Raw genomic sequence first — 20,006 nt, forward strand, 5'->3', positions numbered from 1 at the left:
TGGGCCCTCTGGTCTTTGCACTGGAGCATTTCTTAGTAAGGGGAATGCTCCCCTTTCTGATGCCCAGCTCCCCTCTTGGGTCATGTTGGATCCTGTATTGATGAAGAGTCTATCCTTTCTTCCATTCACTTCATTGTGCGTGGAAACCTGAAAAGGAACACGCTGAACTTCTCCACTCAGCAGCCGCCCTTTCCCCTAAGGAACTTCTCTTACAGCCCACAGCTAGAATCATCTTGCTTTTGGGCCCTTGCTGATAGTCACTAGGTTCAAGCTTGGATCTAGCAGGAACTGCTGGCCCATTTCTGTATAGTATAGGGGCCAGAAGTCACCTCCCTTTGTGCTCCATGCTATTTCTTTTTCTCTCCCCCCGCCCCCCTCCTAGTCCTGGGCCTTCAATTCAGGGCCTGGGCACTGTCCCTGGGCTTCTTTTTTTAGCTCAAGGCTAGCACTCTACCACTTGAGCCACAGCTCCACTTCCAGCTTTTTCTGTTTATGTGGCACTAAGGAATCAAACCCAGGGCTTTGTGCATGCAAGGCAAGCACTCTACCAGTAAGCCACCTTCCCAGCCTCCATACCATTTCTTTCCCAGACTTGACATGGCCTCAGTACACCCTATGTACTTACTCAGTGAATTCAGCAGATGCATGCTGAGCACCTGTGTGGTCCTAGATGCTGGACCAATGTTGGTGAGTAAAGTAGACACAATGCCTTACCCCTTGAGCTTGCAGTCACCATGGCAGAGGCAGGCATCAATTACATAGGCAACAAGTGTAGTTTCTGTGCTCTGTGCCATGCAGAAAAATGAATGAAAAGCTGTAATGGGTAGTAACAAGAGGGAAGCTGAGCTCAACGGCTCATACTTATAATCCTGGCTACTTAGAAAGCTAAGATTGGGAAGATCATGGTTTAAGGCCATCCCAGGTAGAAGAGTTTATGTGTGTGACCCATTTGCAAAGAGAACTGGACATGATGGTATGCACCTGTTATCCTAGCTATGCTGGGGAGCCTAGCATAAGCAGATCATGACCAAGGTGAGTGCCTAGACAGGAAGCAACACTGTATCACAAAATAAGGGTTAAAAGGGGATGGAGGTGTGGCTCAGCAGTAGAGCACCTGCCTAGCAAGCATGACACTCCGTGTTCAGTCCTCAATGGAGACCTGCTTAGAGAAGACATGGGTTATGAGGGAAGGCCAAGGATGAGCTTCTAGCCAGCACTTATTGACCCAATGAGGGGTGTCCTCAGCTCTGGTTAGTAAAGCCTAGTGAAGTGAGGAAGGGGTACCTGGATTTTTCTGGCCCAATTGTACCAGTATTTCATAGCTAACATATTCATGATCAGAAATAACTGGAAGGTCTCCACAGGAGTCAATTCAACAAAGATCCCTGAATGGCTGTTACCCACCTCTACTCTGAAGATCTGTGAGCCTTAAAGCGAAGAGAAATAAGACACCCAAGAGGCTTTCAGACGGGCTAACAAAACACAACGTGCATATAAAACTAGTGCTAGCCAGAATGTCAGCTCCCAGTGGAGGTCGTCTGCTTACTGCCGGCCCCTCTCTGGCAGACCCTGTCTCTCCCTGCACCTTAGTCACCTGTGTCAATAACCATTGGCTCTTCTCCCCCTTGTCTGAGGAGCTGCCTCTCACTCACCAGGGAGTTAGAGGTTAGCCTGGCTATCTGATCTTGCCTAGCAAGATAGCTTCCAAATACCCGTGGCCTTGTACCCTGAGTTGGAAGGCCTGGGAAACAGGACTGACTCTGTCAAGTCAATTTTCCTTCTCCTTGTGTTTGGCTGTGTCTCCTTCCTAGATGGACCATATGACACCAGGAGTGTCAGTACTTGTGAGACTCATGGGAGTTGGGCCAATGAACCTCCTCCAGGCCTGGCTAACTTTCCCCATGGTTTGTATCCAGACACCTCATTGGTTTTCAAACATTTTTAACAGCAGAATTATTTTTTTCTGCCCTAGATCTTTTTATTTTTTGGGAGCAGGGGAAGGTCTGATCGTGGGCCTGAACTCTGGGCCTGGGCACTGTCCCTCAGTATTTCAGCTCAAGGCTAGCGCTCTACTGCTTGAGCCACAGCACCACTTCCAGCTTTTTTTTCTGCTTATGTAGTGCTGAGGAATCGAACCCAGGGCCTCATGCATGCAAGGCAAGCACTCTACCACGGAGCCACCTTCTCAGCCTTCTACCCTAGATCTTGTATGTGTTCTCAGTCATGGATCCATGGGCTCTGAGTTTGCCCACCAGTGGCCTCTCCCTCACTCCACAGGTAGCCAGAGACTCCTTGGGGAACACATCTTGTTTTCGGACTAGAGCTCACAGTTATCCAGGGGGTCTGAAAACTTTCAATTGCTACTGCCAGGCTTTACAGAACAGGTGTCACTGTGTCCAATTGGACAGAGCCAAACAGAAGAGGGACGGTAGCAATAGAGATAACTGCTCAGATGTTGCTGACTAGCTAACAGATCCATCTGTGTCTCTGCAGAAATGACAGGCATGAATGTCGACAATGGCTTCCATGTTTCTATCCCCATATGGCCTCCAGAGGCAGGGCACAGTCAGCATCTCCAGTTCACAGATGCAAATATTAGCTATTCCCAAGCCAGCTGGGCTTGTATCCTCTTCCATCCCAGATTTCCCTGGATTTGTGTTCACTCTTGCCTGTTTGCTTGACTGTCATTCGGGAAACATTTTGGGCTATGGCTTGGTAAAAGCTGCACACACACCCCACTGCAGCTTCCTCCAGGAATAGTACCCCATAAATGTTAGCATGACTTTTGAAGACTTCATCTGTGGCAAAGTTCAAAGTCATGGGTGGCTTTGGGCTTTAGGCTGAGTCATTCAGGAATCCCTAGTATAGGCCAAATCTTTTTGTGAGCATTTCAAGGGGTTTTCTCAAATTCTATAAATAGTTTAATAATGCCTACATAGTCATCTATTTTTAACACCAGCCTTCCGGACAATCTGAGCAGTAATTGGACTACTCATTGAAAACACAATGTCTAGAGCCCTTCAGTTTCCAATGACTTCCAGAGCATGGCCAAGGGCTCTGGCTCAGAATATGAGATCCCAGACAGTATTTCTGCCTGGAGTTGGGGATCTGGGCTTCTCAGTAACACCTGGTCCAGGCCAGGTGGTTGGTGGTTCATACCTGAAATCCTAGCTACTTGAGAGGCTGAGATCTGAGGATCACAGTTCGAAGACAACCCTGGAAAGAAAGTCCATGACACTTTTCTTTCTAATTAATCACCCAAAAAATGGAGTTGTGGCTCAAATGGTTGAGTGCCAGCCTTGAATGAAAATCTAAAGGACAAGATGCTCCAAAAGGCTGGATGGCAAACCTGTTTCGGTCCCCAGCTTATAATTCCTCACACAGAAAACCCTGGACAGGATATTTGTCTGCTGTATGCTTTGATTTCTCACATTGCAGAATGAAACAAGGAAACCTTTCTATTGAGAACAGTTTTCACATCAATCCCTTACTTCATTGTCCCTGGATACACGCTAAATGGTCTCTCTAATCCTACAGATGGGGATACAGAGGCATAGACAGTGATCCGCCAGCCATGTTGAGTTCATTTTGCAATTGCCTTGCTCCTCAGGCAGAGAACAAATTAAACCTCAATCCTACTTCCACATACCATGTCCATACTGCATGATGGCCTAGACCTACCAGTTCTGGCAAGCAGGCGGGCAGGCATCCTGAGTCTAGAGACAGCCGTAGCCCAGGCCTCTCTTCTGGGGAATCTTCAGGGAAGAGCAGGGTAGAAAGGGCTTTCATATCTATGTGAGAACCATTTCAAACAGGGACCTCAAGGGTTAGAAAGAGCTACAGTAGGCCCAGACACCAGCTTCCAGCCCTGCCTACTTCAGACTGGTCAGGCCAAGGTCCTCCAGTGAGGTGTCATGTGGCAGAACTGGTAAAGTATGAGAAGGATACTATGTGAATGCATGGCAGGACCATCACACAGACACCAGGCAACAGGTGAGACTGGGAAGCTAAGTTGTAAGTGCCACCCACTGCACTCAACGTCTGTGACTTCAGCTCCCGAACTCTGAGCCAACGACTTGTATCAAGGTCTTCCCTAAGGTTATCTGGTGACATTTGCCATAGGGACTTCCTACCTTCCTCCTTCACTAGACAGCCCAGGCTTCTCTTCCTGCTCAGCTGAAGGGAAAACTTTCAGCCCAGCTGAGAGCTTCTCAAGGCCACAGCCACAGCAGGTGCTGGCTCTCCTTGCCTGAGAGTGAGGCTTCACGCCTGCGTAAGTGTGAGACAGAATTCCCACTCCATCAGCCCGACTTCTCAGCTTCTCCCGCTGCACCCCAGCACTTCCTACGATTAGCAAGGCCCAGCCTACCTGACCTGATTTCACCAACAGAAATAGTCTGGGTGTTCACAGCCCAGGGAGCTTGGAAATGTCTCCAGAATTATATAGATTCAACTGGAAACAGCTGATAAAGCATTGTGTGCCCTGGTGTCATAAAACACCAGCCGTGCACATGCTAGTACTAGGGTTTGAACTCACAGACTTTTAGTCAGGCTTGGTTTTTCCTTTCAAGGCTGGCTTTACCTACCACTTGAATCACACCTCCACTTCTGACTTTTGGCTTGTTAATTAGAGATGAGTCTCATGGACTTTTCTGCCCAGTCTAGCTTTGAACTGTGATCCTTGGATCTCAGCCTCCTGAGTAGTGAGGATTATAGGTATGAGCCACTTGCAGTAGTCCATCTTGCAGTAGTCTTTTTAATAATAGTTCAAGAACCAGCATTTGGAGCATAGTTTTCATGTCTGTAGATTGGAACAAATTCAAGATCATCTTAGTAATGTCACTCTCCATTCATTTGAGTGAAACAGAAAAGGCAACAGTCATACTAACACCTAAGGAATGTGGTAGGATTCTGGATAGCATTTTGGTCACATGTGACAGCCACCTGAAGTTCTAGGTGTAGTCTGTGTTTGCAGCAGACAGCATTGTTTCTGATTTAATTCCAGGGGTTTGCAGGCCCTCCTACCCCAGTACAGAAAGGCTATATGACTTGGGCCTAGCCAATCAGAGAACCCTATCTGAGCATCCACACGATTGGTCAAAGGTATGATCAAGTGATATGTGTAGCCAGTCACAATCCTTTCCTGAGATTTGAGGGCGGGACATTAGGAGAGAAGGGTGCTGTCTTCATTTTGGCTGCCATTATGAGACACACTGGAAGCTTCTAATAGTCATCATTGCCATGTCAAAGGGAAAGTGACCATGGCAGGAGAGAAAATGGTCCACAAGTAAGTCAAAGCAGACAAGCAGAGCCGAAGAGAGAGGGGAACACTGATCGGACCATCATTGTCTGAGCCCGTTGTCACAGCCCTGGGGCTGTATCCAAGGTGATTCGCTTCTCTTAGAAGCCAGTTCAGTCCTGAATGCTGGGGCTGGTTTGGAAGGCTTTCTGTCATTGTCAGCTAAGAATCCTGTGTCTGGGGACAGAGCAGAGTGAAGCACTGGAGTGACCAAGAATTGACATCAAGTGGTAGATGTCTGGCATGGGCCAGGAAGGTCAGGATCCTTGGGAAATGTCTAGGTCTACAGTGAGAAAGAACTTGTCCAGACCTGGAGAGCAGCTCCAGAACAGTAGACATCAGAATGCAAGACAAAAAGTACCTTGGGGTAGAGCTGCGACCCCATGCTCAGACAGTTTTCTGGGACACACCCTCTGCCAGACAAGTAAGTTATATACCATGACCTGCAGATCAGACTCTTGAGTCAAGAGGCAATAAGAGGCCCCAAATCCAGGCCTCAACCCAACAGAAATGAACCAAGGCTGGCAGTCTGCAGCCCAGCAGGTGAGGCTGGAGGAGGAGGAGACCTCCAGGTGTAAGGCAGGACAGGGTGGCTCAGGAGACAACTATCAGAGACAACTACCACAGGAGGTGTATTAAACACCTACTATGTGCTGGACACAGTGCACGGGTGATTCATTAAAGCTATGGAGGTCAATCTGACCCAGTCAGACAGACGCCAAGCCCCGAGCAGTCATTTCCCCAGGCTGTTGTGAGTGGGTGTGGAGAGACCGAGCCTAAGGCCTGCTCTTTCTCCTAGTCTCCTCACTAGCACTTCAGAAAATGTCCAATCCCAGTCTGCCCTCCTGTCAGGCTCAGTCCTGATCTCCTCCTGTGGGGTCAGGAACCCACTGTGTCATGTCTTAGGAAAAGCCTGTCACTACCCATGGATTCTTTTTAGTCCAAAGTCAAAGAAACCAAATTGAGGTAAATTCATTTCTTTAAAGATTCTGGGGTGTTTCATGGGGCCCAAGAGACCCAGGAAATGTCAACAGATGGAGTATTGGAGCCAGGAGTCACCTGATATATGCTAGCAGCCCTGGATTCTAGGCTCTGGAGCAGCCCTTGGCCTGAGAATACTCTCCCTTCCTCGCCTTGATGCAATGGAGCCAAAAAGACTGATTCAGAAACTGTGAGGGGTAGGCTTCTGCCCTGGGCCCCCCAGTGGTAATGACCTGGGTGGGCTGAAGCCTTTCAGGATCTGCAGAGAGTCGGTTCCCAAGCCCCTGGGACCAGGCAGCAGGTCCTAAACTAGGAAATTAGAACAGAGAGTCAAAGAGGCATAGAGATGGAGTGATAAGGACAGAGGAGGTGAGGCATATGGAGCTGGGGTGGGGACAGGTAAGAGATAAAGCCTGCTATAGCAAACAGCTCAGAAAGGGACATTTTGACAGAGCTAGATGATCCCTCCATACCACTGAAGATGGCTCTATAGAATGTCATGGCTTGAAGCAATTTTGACGAAGGAAGAAAGATCCCAAAGAAGCCAAGAGACTTCACTCTATGCAAAAATATGACCCACAAAGAAGCATGCTGTGAATGGACCCTGGTGTGGGGGCCAGGGCTTGAACAGGCAGGAAGAAGAAATCTGAAAGACATGGCAGAAGGGGAAAGTAGGGAAGTGCAGGACAGGACAGAGCAAGGAAAGGAAAGGGAAAAGTGAACCCAGAAAACATACTAACTCTATAGGCAAGTCTTAGATTTTAAAAGAATGTAACTTTGCTTAGGGAAGTCTGGTCACTTATAATGGACTATTGACCCATCTGGTCTTCTCACATTCACATCTGCTGAGCCAGGTCCCAGTCTAGGGACACAGCATGGATCAGACAAGATGCCTGCCTTGTGAAACTCCTCCTGGCAAAGGGCCAGATGTCTACAAAGATAGACCCAATGTAATTGGTGAGAGCCAGGGGGGAACTAATGCAGAGCCAAAGGGCAGGCTGCCATTGAACTGAAGTATTCAGGGAGTGGGACCTCCTGGAGGAGGAGGGGACAATGGAACAAAACCTTGAAGGAAATAAAAGTTTGAGCCAAGTAAACAAATAAACAACAACAAAAAATTTTTTGAATCTTTGATTCAAAATATAAAGAATTCAACCTGGCATCAGTGGCTGATGCCTGTAATCCTAGCTACTCAGCAGGATGAGATCTGAGGATCGAGGTTCAAAGCCAGAGCAGGAAAGTCCATGAGACTCTTATCTCCAATAAACCACCAGAAAACCAGAAGTGCTGCTGTGGCTCAAGTGGTAGAGTGCTAGCGTGGGGCTTGAACTCTGGGCCTGAGCTCTTCAGCTCAAGGCTAGTGCTCTACCACTTGAGCCATAGCGCCACTTGCAGCTTTTTCTGCTTATGTGATGCTGAGGAATCGAACCCAGGGCTTCATGCATGCGAGGCAAGCATTCTACCAATGAGCCACCTTCCCAGCCCCCCTCCCTTTTTTTTTAACACCATAGTTAATTGCTGGGGAAAAGAAGATTTAGCTCCTAGATTCCCCATTGCCTGCCTCTCCCACATGGCATCCCAACTTCTAAAGGAAAAAGAAACTTCCTGCAGGCGATGACTAAAAGCAGACTTTCTCCTCCCAACCCACTCCCTGGAGCCCCCTTTCTGGACAGGAACAAACCAGAGTCACTGGGAGGTTGGGTTTGGATGGACAAATTTCCCTTGGTCACTTGTTGTAAAAGAGGGAGAAGAGAATGATGTTGGAGGTGGGGGGCTGCCAGTGGCCCTCAAGAAGTGTTAAAAGAACACTGTGGTCCTTGTGCCCTAGCCCCTCCCTCCTCTCAGCAGCACCCCCCCCTTCCCTCCCATGGCTGCCCTGCTCAGGAGGGGGGGGCAGTGTCTCCCCCCCCCCACCTTGCATGTACACAGCTGTTTTTGGCTTGGCCACACGACTCCACCATGCCAGAGTTCATGTGGTTATCCAGAGCGGGAAGAATTTCCCAGAATGCCTTGAGAAACCTGAGACACTGAGCGGCTTTCAAGGCTTATTGATGTGGCCGGTGCAGGAAATAGCAGTACGTCAATAAATAGTTTTAGGCAGGAAACGGGGCTTAAATGGTAGCCTTAAAGTTTGGGGAGAGGCAGTAGGGGTTACTAGGAGGGAGCCTGCCAGTCAGAGGAGAACTGAGAGCCAAATAACAGACTTTGAAATGGCTGCCACCGATCTGAGGCCCCTTGCTGCTTTTGGATACAAGAAGCTGAGGTTGGGCGTCGAGGGAGAGACCTAAGGAATGGCAGAAAGGGACTCCTTGTTCCTAGGGAAAGCTGTCTACCCTAACGTGTGTCAGGAGGACACAGAAACTAGGTTTGGGGGCTTCCAGGACAGGCATGCGCACACCGGCCTTCTAGCCCTTCTGGGGCAAACCTGTGCTCATTGCCAAATCACCCCCAGACCTCTGTCTACTTTGTAAAAAAAAAAAAAAAGAAAGAAAAGAAAGGGTCACAACCATCAAGTATTGTTTTTCTGACCACACATACAAAAAAAAGGAAATTCAGAAAATTCAAAACAGGGAAAAAAAGAGAGAGAGAGAGCCTGGCACTTGTGGCTCACGCCTGTGATCCTAGCTACTCAGGAAGCTGAGAGCTGAGGATTGAGGTAAACAGCCAATCCAGGCAGATAAATTGAGAGACTCTTAACAAAAATTAACCAGCAAAAACTCAGAAGTAGAACTCTGGCTCAAGTAGTAGCGCACCAGCCTTGAGCAATAAAACTAATGGAGAGCCACCCTGGCCCTGAGTTCAAGCCCCAATATTAACACACGTACACACACACACACAAAAAGTAAAGAATAAAGGCCATTCATGATTTCACTACTGAGAACCACTACTGTTAAACATTTTGGATATTTCATGTTTCTTTTAACATTTTATTCATGGGTGAGACTATATAGTACATGCATGACTATATAGTACATGCATTTGGGTTTTCCTTTTTTTCATTCAGTGTCTAGTTGGGGGGGGGGGTAAGTCATGGGACTTGAATTTAGGCCTGGATACCAGTTCTGGTTTTCTAGTGGTTAATTGGAGATAAAAATCTCACTGACTTTCCTGTTCCAGATGGCTTTGAACTCTGATCCTAAGATCTCACCCCCATGAATAGCTAGGATTACAGGCATGAGCCACCAGCACCCAGCCTGGTTTTCTTTCTTATATATATATTTTTTTTTTTGGGGGGGGGGTCTGGTCATGGGGCCTGAACTCTGGGCCTGAGTGCTGTCCCTCAGCTCTTCAGCTCAAGGCTAGTGCTCTACCACTTGAGCCACAGCGCCACTTCTGGCTTTTTTCTTTTTTGCCTATGTGGTGCTGAGGAATCGAACCCAGGGCCTCAGGCATGCAAGGCAAGCACTCTACCACTGAGCCAACTTCCCAGCGCCTGGTTTTCTTTCTTAATCAATTATACAAACATTTTCAGGCTATTATAAACTCTTCTCAAACATAAAGGAATGTATATATTATTTAATTAATCATTTTCCTGTGGTTAGATACCTAGGTTGTTGATTTTTTTAGAGATGTTAAATTTTCTTTTCCTATTACCTTTAATTATTGCCTTATGATAACTAGGAAAAGGTCTAATTGCCAGATCAAATAATAAGAATACTTTTCTTGTTGGTACCAGGGTTTGAACTCAGGGCCTTAAGCTTGTTTAAGTTGTACTCTACCTCTTGAGCCATGACAGCCCTGAATTTTTTTTTTGCCAGTCCTGGGGCTTGAACTCAGGGCCTGGGCTCTGTCCCTGAGCCTCTTTTTTTTGATTTTTGTTTTTTTTTGTCTTTTTGGGGGATTTTTTTTGGGGGGGTCCGGTTGTGGGGCCTGAATTCTGGGCCTGGACACTGTCCCTCAGCTCTTCAGCTCAAGGCTAGTGCTCTAACTTGAGCTACAGCGCCACTTCCGGCTTTTTTCTTTTTGCTTATGTGGTACTGAGGAATCGAACCCAGGGCCTCATGCGTGCAAGGCAAGCGCTCTACCACTGAGCCATCTTCCCAGCCCCTCTCTGAGCCTCTTTTGCTCAAGGCTAGAGCTCTACCACTTGAGCCACAGTACTACTGGCTTTTTCTGTTTATGTGGTACTGAGGAATCAAATTCACGGCTTCATGCATACTAGGCAAGCACTCTACCACTAAGCCTCATTCCCAGCCTTACCCCTGAATTTTTGCTGGTTAATTAGAGATGGAGTCTCTGGGCTGTCTAGCCCAGACTGGCTTCAAACCATGCTCCCCCCAGATCTCTTCCTCCTGACGAGCTAGGATTATAGGCATGAGCCATGAAAGCCCAACAATATCACCTTTAAGGCTTAGTTTAAGTGTTTTCTTTTTGTTTGGGGGGGGTCTTGTTGTTGTTTGTTTATAGAAAGGCAGTATCAATGTTCACTGCGCATTTATAAGAGTGCCTGTGTCTCTTTTTACATCCTCACCAGCATTGACCATTTCTGTTTTTACAAGTTTTGCTAATATAGCATATGTGGAAGAAGGTGTTTTCATTCACTGAATTGCTACTGGTATTTAATTTGTTTTCTGATACTTGCTAGCAGTTTATATTTTGACATATAATTGTCCTTCCTTTGTCCATGAGTGATTTAATAATTTTATTACAAATGTGAACAGTGTATACTTAGACTGTTACCCACAGCCACATTTATTATGGATATTTTTCCCAGCTTATCAATTGCCTTGTATGCTTACAATATTTTGGAGCATTTCTCTGTTACTTTAATGTAGAAAGCCCTACTCCAGAAATCTTTTAGACTCAATTTAATTTTCTTCTAGGTTTTATGATTTGTCATACACACACACACACACACACACACACACACACACACACACACATCTTTGTGGAATTCATTTTAGAGTATAGTATCAAAGAGAGTCTGTAAATTATTTTTCTGCCAATATTAGACAACTGTTCCAGCCATGTTGCTTGAGTGAATAATGCTTCCTGTGGCCATGAATTAGATCCCTCTGGGCCCATGTGTCACCCTCATAGGTGCCAAATTAGTTTCTGGGCTGCCTAGTCTAGATGACCATGCTCCATCCTTCGCAAAACCTGTTTCATTGAGATAGGTCTCACTATATAGCTCAGGTTGGTCTGGAACATGCAGTCTTCCTGCTTTCACCTCCCAAGTGCTGGAATTATACACATGCACCACCATGCTTAGCTCCCTAGTCTCTTAATTATTCATGCCTTAAAATAGGTTAAAATTGGCCAATGCTGGTGGCTCATGCTTGTGTTCCTAGCTGCTCTGGAGGCTGAGATCTAAGGATCACAGTTTCAAGCCAGCCTGGACAGGAAAGTCTGTGAGACTCGTACCTCCAGTTAACCACCAGAAAACCAGAAGTGGACTGTGGCTCAAAGTGATAGAATGCTAGCCTTGAGTGCAAACGCTCAGGGCCAAGTGCCCAGGCCCTGAGTTCAAGCCCCATAACTGACAAATAATAAAATAAGTAGGTTAAAAATAATACATCTCTTTTCCAGTTTGTTTTTTTTTGGTCGGTCATGGGGCTTGAACTCTGGACTTGGGCACTGTCCCTCAGCTCTTCAGCTCAAGGCGAGCGCTCTACCGCTTGAGCCACAGCGCCACTTCTGATTTTCTAGTGGTTTATTGGAGATTAGAGTCTCACGGACTTTCCTGCCCAGTCTGGCTTTGAACTGCAATCCTCAGATCTCAGCCTCCTAGTAGCTAGGATTACAGGCGTGAGCCACCAGCACCCGGCTCTTTTTCAATTTTTATATGAATTTTAGCTATTTTTCCTTATTTCGTTAGGATCCTTTTTTTTTTTAAGTTCCCACTCCTTTTCCCTCACAAAAAGTACATGATAGGATATGGCATACAAACGGGTCCTGAGCCATTTCAGAGAGAATTGCCATCTTTACCATGCTCCCTTGCCATTAGGAGTATTAAGTGTGTCTTCACATATATAAGACATTCTCTTCTATCTTGAAGCTTAATTTTGAAATTTTCTTGCTAGAAAACTTGCATAATTCTTTTTTTGGGGGGGTCCGGTCATGGGGCCTGACCTCTGGGCCTGGATGCTGTCCCTCAGCTCTTCAGCTCAAGGCTAGCGCTCTACCACTTGAGCCACAGTGCCACTTCCAGCTTTTTTCTTTTTTGCTTATGTGGTGCTGAGGAATTGAACCCAGGGCCTCAGGCATGCAAGGCAAGCACTCTACCACTGAGCCACCTTCCTAACCCTGTCTAAATATTCTTATTAATTAGTTACTAAAGTCTGGTTAATTCTCATCTTTATTAGAAGTTGGGGGGAGAGTTTTGTTTGGGGGGGTCCGGTCGTGGAGCCTGAACTCTGGGCCTGGGCACTGTCCCTCAGCTCTTCAGCTCAAGGCTAGTGCTCTACCACTTGAGCCACAGTGCCACTTCTGGCTTTTTTCTTTTTTGCTTATGTGGTGCTGGGGAATCGAATCCAGGGCCTCAGGCACCTTCCCAGCCCGGGGAAGGGATCTTTTTGTAGCTCCAATCTAACAATTTTATCTCCTCTTCCTAGGATCCGAGACACTGATGCTATAGTTTACTCAGGCTTGTTGATGTCATGTATTGCCATTTGTAGGTTCCAGATAATTTTCCCTGTCTTTCTGGGATAAAGATCACTTGAGTATAGTTGGGATAAAGATGTAATTGACTATAGTTGGGATAAAGATATACTTGGTTATAATGGGTCTATCTGCTAGCATTCCACGGAGGACTCTTATCTCTTCACATTAGAGAGATTGCTCCATATACTTCCTTGTTTGTAATTTGCTATCATTATGAGATTTGGGTCATGAGGAACTGATTGGAAAGCTTATCTTTTGCTAAGCTTTTTGGTTAGTTTCCTAAGAAGAGAAATTAGATTGAAGCTAATGTTTTAAAATTTTGAAGTAAGTAGTCACAAATTTAGATTTTTTTAACTCAGGGCCTGGGCTCTATTCCTGAGCCTCTTTTGCTCAAGGCAAGCACTCTACCACTTGAGCCACAGCACCACTTCCAGTTTTCTAGTGGTTTATTGGAGATAAGAGTCTCACGGAGTTTCCTGCCCAGGCTGGCTTTGAACGGTGATCCTCAGATCTCAGCCTCCTGAGTAGCTAGGATTACAGGCGTGAGCCACCAGCACCCGGCTACTTCCGGCTTTTTCTGTGTCTGTATTACTGAGGAATCAACCCAGGGCTTCAAGCATACTAGACAAGCACTCTACCACTAAGCCACATTCCCAGTCCTAGACATTCTTATAAAGGTAATTCTTTCAGAGCATAGTGCTTTATTTTAGAATTTTCCCCCATCTTTTTATTTTTTTTAATCTATTTTAGCTTTTTATTTCTATTTTCTTAGAAATGGTGGAGGCCAACAGGTAGGAAGAAGGGGACATAAGAATCATTTAATGGATATTTGTTTTCTGAAAAATAACTCATTTCATTGTCTTTTTCCAAAACCTTTAACATACTCATTATTATCATGCCTTTTATCTCTTGTATTTTCACACCTCATTTTGTTTCTTCTTTTTTTGATTAGGTAATAGCTTCCTTTTTCTGTTTTTTAATCCATTATAGCTATATTTGCATTGGCTTGCCCATTTGTCTAAGTTGTTGGTTATCTGATTTTTCACACTGAATATTTAGATTACCACTGTCTAATAGATATATAATATTATCCACACATATATTTTACTTAACTGAGTGCATCTATAATGTTAACATGGATGTCACCTTTTTATTATATTTTTATTACCTTTAGTTGTACAAAGTAGTTACTATTCAACAAATCCAGTTATTATCCAACAAAGTTTATGAGTGTAATGCATCTTGATCCATGTCACCCCTGTGATCATCCTTCCCCATTCCTCCCAACCTAACCATTCCCCTCAATTTTCTTGGTTTCATAGGCTACGCATTGATTTTCAAGTGTTACTCTTGCATTGATTTTCATATTTTACTCTTCAAAACCATCCTCTATCTGGCACATAACACATGTCAGTTCAGACAGAACAATGAATGTTTAATTGTCACATAGAGCTAGTATCCACTAGTGGACAACTATTGGACAACATAAGTTTACATGATATATTTTATTCCTTTATTTTTTTTGTCTTTTCTTTTTTGGTACTGGGGATTGAACCCAGGACGTTGCACTTGCTAGGCAAGCGCTTTGCCACTGAGCTACATCCCAGCCCTATTTTCTTCCTTTAATAGTCAAAATAGAAGGCTATAATTTGACCTCATATTCATTACAGCTTTGACCATATTACAGCTTTTTTCTCACAAGTATTTTTTGTTTTGTTTTGTTTTTTGTCATGGGGCTTGAACTCTGGGCCTGGACTCTGTCCTTCAGCTCTTCATCTCAAGGCTAGCACTCTACCACTTGAGCCACAGCGCCACTTCCAATTTTCTGGTGATTTATTGAAGATAAGAGTCTCACAGACTTTCCTGCTTGGGCTGGCTTTGAACCTCGATCCTCAGATCCCAGCCTCCTGAGTAGCTAAGATTATAGATATAAGCCACCAACACCTGGTTCCCACAAGTTTTTGTAGTTATTTCCTAAGTAATCTGTGTGTGCACCAGGACTTGAAGTCAGGGCTTCCTACTCTTACTTTTTTTTCTTAAGCATGCTTGGTACACTACTACTTGAGCCACACCTCCAGCCCAGCATTTTACTAGTTAATTGGAAACGGAGTTGTTGGGGTTTTTTTTTGTTCGTTTATTTGTTTGTATATTTAATTGTGGTGCTGGGGATCCTGGAGACTTGAGCATACTAGACAAGCACTCTACCAGTAAGCTAAATTTCCAGCCCTTGGAGATGGAGACTTGAGAGCTTTTCTGCCCAAGTTGGCTTCAATCCTCAGTTTTCCAGGTCTTAGCTTCCTGAGTAGCTAGGATTTTAGATAGTGCCTGCCTTCTAGGGTATATTTGATCTCTTTAGTCCATCTTTATTTACAAGAGTACCTCTTAAGTACCCAAGTAATTGTTTCCCTCCCCACAAACCCACAAACCCACACAACCCCTCCCTGGGGCTTGAATTCAGGGTCTGGGTGCTGGCCTTGAGCTTTTTTGCTCAAGGCCAGTGCTCTATCACTTGAGCTACAACTTCTGGATTTGAGGTGGTTAATTGAAATAGGATTCTCATGGATTTGTCTTGGCTAGGTTATCTTCAAACTGTGAGCCTCAGATCTCAACTAACTGAGTAGCTAGGATTACAAGTATGAGCCACTGGCACAGGGCTGATTTTATTTTTGATTGTTGTTAGTTCTTGGTCCCAGTATGTAACTTGTACAATTTTTATGTTTGAATATTATAGTATTACCACAGCTTATTATGAAACTTGTTCCAATTCAGGTCCGTTAATTTTATTACTTAAATCATCTAAGTAATTAACTTTCTAATCAATAATGAATGGCTGTGTAAGATGCCTTATACCTATAATCCTAGCTACTCAGGAGGCTGAGATTGGGAGGGTAAGGTTTGAGGCCAATCTAGACAAAAAGTTCACAAGACTCTATCTTAACTAATAAGAGTCGGGTGTGGTGGTATACACAGTGTGATCCCAGTTACATGGGAAGTGTACTGGGGGGGTGAGGGTAAATGTTCAGGCCAACCTGTGCAAAAAGCAAAACCCACGTGGAAAAAACAATGAAAGCAAAACGGGCTGAGGTGTGGCTCAAATGGTAGAGTACCTGCCTAGCAAGCACAAGGCCCTACGTCCAAAACCTTGGACTTCCAAAATAATAATAACAATAATAATACGATGTTTGTTGCTTTCTGTTTTTTCTTATGCCTCTTTTCTTTTTTTCTTTCTTTGTGAGACATAGTCTTACTAGGTAGCCCATGCTGGCTCCAAACTGGGCATTCTCCTTCCTCTACCTCCTGAACACTGGGACACCACCCAATAGCAGGACCCACACATTTGGTTTTTCAATAGCTTTTGATGCATTTTGGACCTATGATATTGACATTTATTATGGACAATATTTTATCTAAGCAAACAGCCTTATATTTTTATTTCATGATGCTCATCTTTCAACATACTTTGATTTTACTGATGTTTTTATTTTTTTAGTTGCCCAGTTATTGTTACGCATCCATTTATTTTATGTATCCTGCTTTCAGCTGCAGGAGAATGTCCAGTAAAGCCAGGCACCAGTGTGTAAGCCGGGCACCAGTGGCTCATGCCTGTAATCCAAGCTACTCAGAAGGGTGAGATATGAACAGTGGCTCATGCCTGTAATCCAAGCTACTCAGAAGGGTGAGATATGAAGACCACAGTTCAAACCTAGCCCAGGCAGAAAAGTCCCCATTAGACTCTTATGTCCAATTAACCATTCAAAAAACAGAAGTGGAGTTGTGGCTGTGCGTGGTTGAGCATTAGCCTTGAGGAAAATAGCTCAGGGACAGCACCCATGCCCTGGGTTCAAGTCCCATGGCTGACAAAAAAGGAGAAAGAAAGAACAAACAAAAGAATGAAAGGAAGGAAGGAAGGAAGGGTGTGTATGTTTCTGTCTGTATGCATGTAACTGGAATTAACTCAGGGCCTTGAGTGTTCTAGGCAAGTATTATTTTTTATCAATAAAACTAATGCAAACTTTTAACACACCATTTTAAATATTTAGTCAGTAGTGTTAACTATATTCACATCATTGAACAAATCTCCAAAATTTTTTCATCTTGCAAAACTCTCCCTACCCACAAGTGACTCACCATGTCCTCCTCTCCCCAGCCTCTAGCAACCACCCTTCTACTTCCTATTCTTTAAGTTTACTCGCGACATTTTCCCCATGTCAGAATCCTGGCCTCCTTCAGAGTTCTGATTTCCACATGAAAGTAATGACTTCTACCATGGGGGATCCCTCAACCATTTACTGGAACCTTCTGATGGCTTTTAACACCAGCTCTTGTATTACAGTTAGGGGTGAAAATGCCTTATTCTAACCTCCAGTATAGTACTGGCATACAGAGAAGAGAAAAGAAGGAAGGAAGGAAAGAAGGAAGGAAGAAAGGAAGGGAGAGAGAGAGGGAGGGAGGGAGGGACCAGATGGGTGAATGAGTGACTGAATGGATGAATGGATGAGTATGTGAACAGATAGATGAATTAGTGAATGAAGGAATGATGCTTCAGACCCTCCCAAGCAAGGACTAGTATTTTTAGCCAATGCTGGAACTGCAGTGGGGCTCAGTGGCCGACTACTGACCCTGTGTGAGACTGGCTCCCTTCCCAATGGAGAGGACAGTGACTTGGTGGTTGGCCAAAGGAGTTGGGTGGGAAGATGAAGAGTCTGGGAAAGGTGTCCTTCCCTCCCATTCCAGACCTCTCCTCAGAATTGGAATCACCAAGACAAGGCTCAAGGGCTCAAGGGCCAGCCCTTGAACAACAGGTGGTGTCCTGGCCCCATCCCCAGCCCCTGCAAGACTAACACAGCCCCTTGTGCCTCCACAGAAAGACTTCACCGTGCGCGAGGAACTGCAGCAGCAGGACGTGGAGCGCTGGCTGGGCTTCATCACCTTCCTGTGCGAGGTGTTTGGCACCATGCGCAGCAGCACAGGCGAGCCCTTCCGCGTGCTGGTGTGCCCCATCTACACGTGCCTCAGGGAGGTAAGAGACCAGGCTCCGCCCCAGCCACGGCCATGCCCACCTGCCCCGTGGAAATGGAAGATACACTTGCAAACCCCATAAAAGCTACTACCATAGGGGATGGGACCTTTGGTAAAGAGATCTTTCAGGGTTTTGCTTCCAAAACCAGTTTCTAGTTATTGAGTTTACTTAAAGAGTAAACTTTTTTATTTCAGGCTTCAGTAATTTCTGATCTAGAGTATTACTTCAATGAATGTGTCCTTGGGTTGAGTTAGTTTGTCATTGAATGATCTTATTTATTTTTAAGGGTTAGTAGGTTGGTTTTGTGTAGTGCTAGGAATTGGACCCCAGACCTTATGCATGCTAAGCAAATGTTCTACTACTTAAGTCATATCCCCAGCCCTTGGTATCTTTGTTTTTAGAAAGGACGTATTTGTTCTAAATTTCATCTGAAAAGGAGATAAATAAGAATAACGAAGAGCCAGGCTCTGGTGGCTCACACCTATAACACTAGCTACTCAGGAAGCTTGTGATCAGAGAATTGCAATTTGGAGCCAGCCTGGGCAGACAAATCCAAGAGATTCTTATCTCCAATTAACCAGCAAAAGGTCAGAAGTAGAGTATGGCTCAAGTGGTAGAGTGCCAGCCTTGAGTTAAAAAAAAAATGTCTAGTGAGAGTATAAATACCAAGAAGGACTAGGGCTGCTTGCCCTCCTAAATAGTAAAGACACTTTATAAGGTCTCTCTTGCTGAACTGAAAGGGGGAAAAAATGAAAGCTGGAGGCCAGTTGGGATCTTTGGTACCATCTAGAGCAAAGCTGGTGGCTGGAAATACAGTCACATGCATGAGGAGCAGGCACAGTGTTGAAGTCTGGTTGTATTTTTGAGTTAGAGTCAATGGGACACACTCATGGAAGGTAGAGGAGAAGAGACAGAGATCCTGTTTACCAGCTTGGAGGTAACATTTTCTGGGGTGGTGAATGGGGAACAGAAGCAGGCCAGGATAAGAGCCAGGAGTCTGGACTCAAGATAATTATATTTGGGCCACCTGTTGACCACCTTCTGCATGCTTACCCAAGACTGATGGGCAGAAGAGTCTGGAGGTCCCTGAGAAGTCACCTGGGAGAGTGGATGTGTCCCTGGTGCTAGAAACTAGGGATGATGGCATCACCCAGGGAGAGGACTGAGTCAGCAGAGGGGCAGCAATGGAGGGCCTAGAGGAGAAAGTTGGAACACCAGGAGAGGAAGGTATTAAGAAGACTCCATGAGAGCTTGTGAAGACCAGCACAGCAACAGCTGGTGTCAGCGCACCTTTTATCTAGAATGTCTGGCCCTACCCTGGCCCCTCTGCCACCAGCAGGATGTATAGAGGGACAGCTTTTAGAGGACCAAAGGACAGGGAAATGGCCAGGGTCTGGCAGCAATTAGAAAAAGGGCCTGGGGCTCAATGGGAAGAGGTGGTGTGTGTGAGTGACTCTTTTCAAGAGGGTGGAAGGGAAAGAGAACTACTGGTTTAAGGAGAGGAGTGGGGTGAAGAGATGACTGACTGTGCTCTTGAATAGATGATGGCAAAGAAAGTGATGTGTTTGTATTTGGGGAACATCCATGTATAGGACAACAGTATGTTTATTATACCCTAAAGCCAAGCATGCAGCCCCCAAGGGTACCTTGTAAGCCCACAGTCTCAGAGACTCCAAGTAGGTGAACTCTGTGTCTTCACAAATGCCCTTGAGTTCAGACTTGTTCAGATGCAGCCCACTCCTGACTTGATTTCCCTCTCAAGGGTCTAGGTTCATTGGTCAGTGCCAAAAGAACTGGCAATTTGGCCTTTTGCATCCCTTTGGGATGAATGGAAAGCAGACATCCCTGAGGCAGAGAGTTGTCCAGGAGCTTCTGGGATCCATCCATCCTTGCCTGCATTTCCCTGTGCCCCCAACAAATCAGCTCAAGGCAGAGAACAGCCCTATTCTAGGGCAATGACCTAAGTTACCCCAGCTCTTTTACTCTATGTGATCTGGACAGTTTCTAAGGTGGTCATCATCTGCTCCCTGAGAAGGATGTAGAGCCATTGCTTAGCACTGGCCCTGGCCGTGGGGATGTTTTTCTACCACCTGAGACAGTGTG

At 45.4% G+C, this 20,006-nt stretch overlaps 1 protein-coding gene across 4 annotated transcripts in view; it reads left to right on the plus strand.

The window, feature by feature from the left end:
- The window catches only part of Ctif (CBP80/20-dependent translation initiation factor), a 239,411-nt gene that overhangs the window by 187,459 nt on the left and 31,946 nt on the right, over positions 1–20,006 (plus strand). For all 4 annotated transcript variants that reach the window (XM_013018910.1, XM_013018913.1, XM_013018914.1 and 1 more), the window contains exon 10: positions 17,748–17,903. In XM_013018910.1, coding sequence (XP_012874364.1) covers positions 17,748–17,903 — 156 coding nt within the window. The remainder of the gene's footprint in view (positions 1–17,747; positions 17,904–20,006) is intronic.

The sequence above is a fragment of the Dipodomys ordii genome, unplaced genomic scaffold (assembly GCF_000151885.1).
Source record: "Dipodomys ordii isolate 6190 unplaced genomic scaffold, Dord_2.0 Scaffold43, whole genome shotgun sequence".
Classification (NCBI taxonomy): Eukaryota; Metazoa; Chordata; class Mammalia; order Rodentia; family Heteromyidae; genus Dipodomys; species Dipodomys ordii.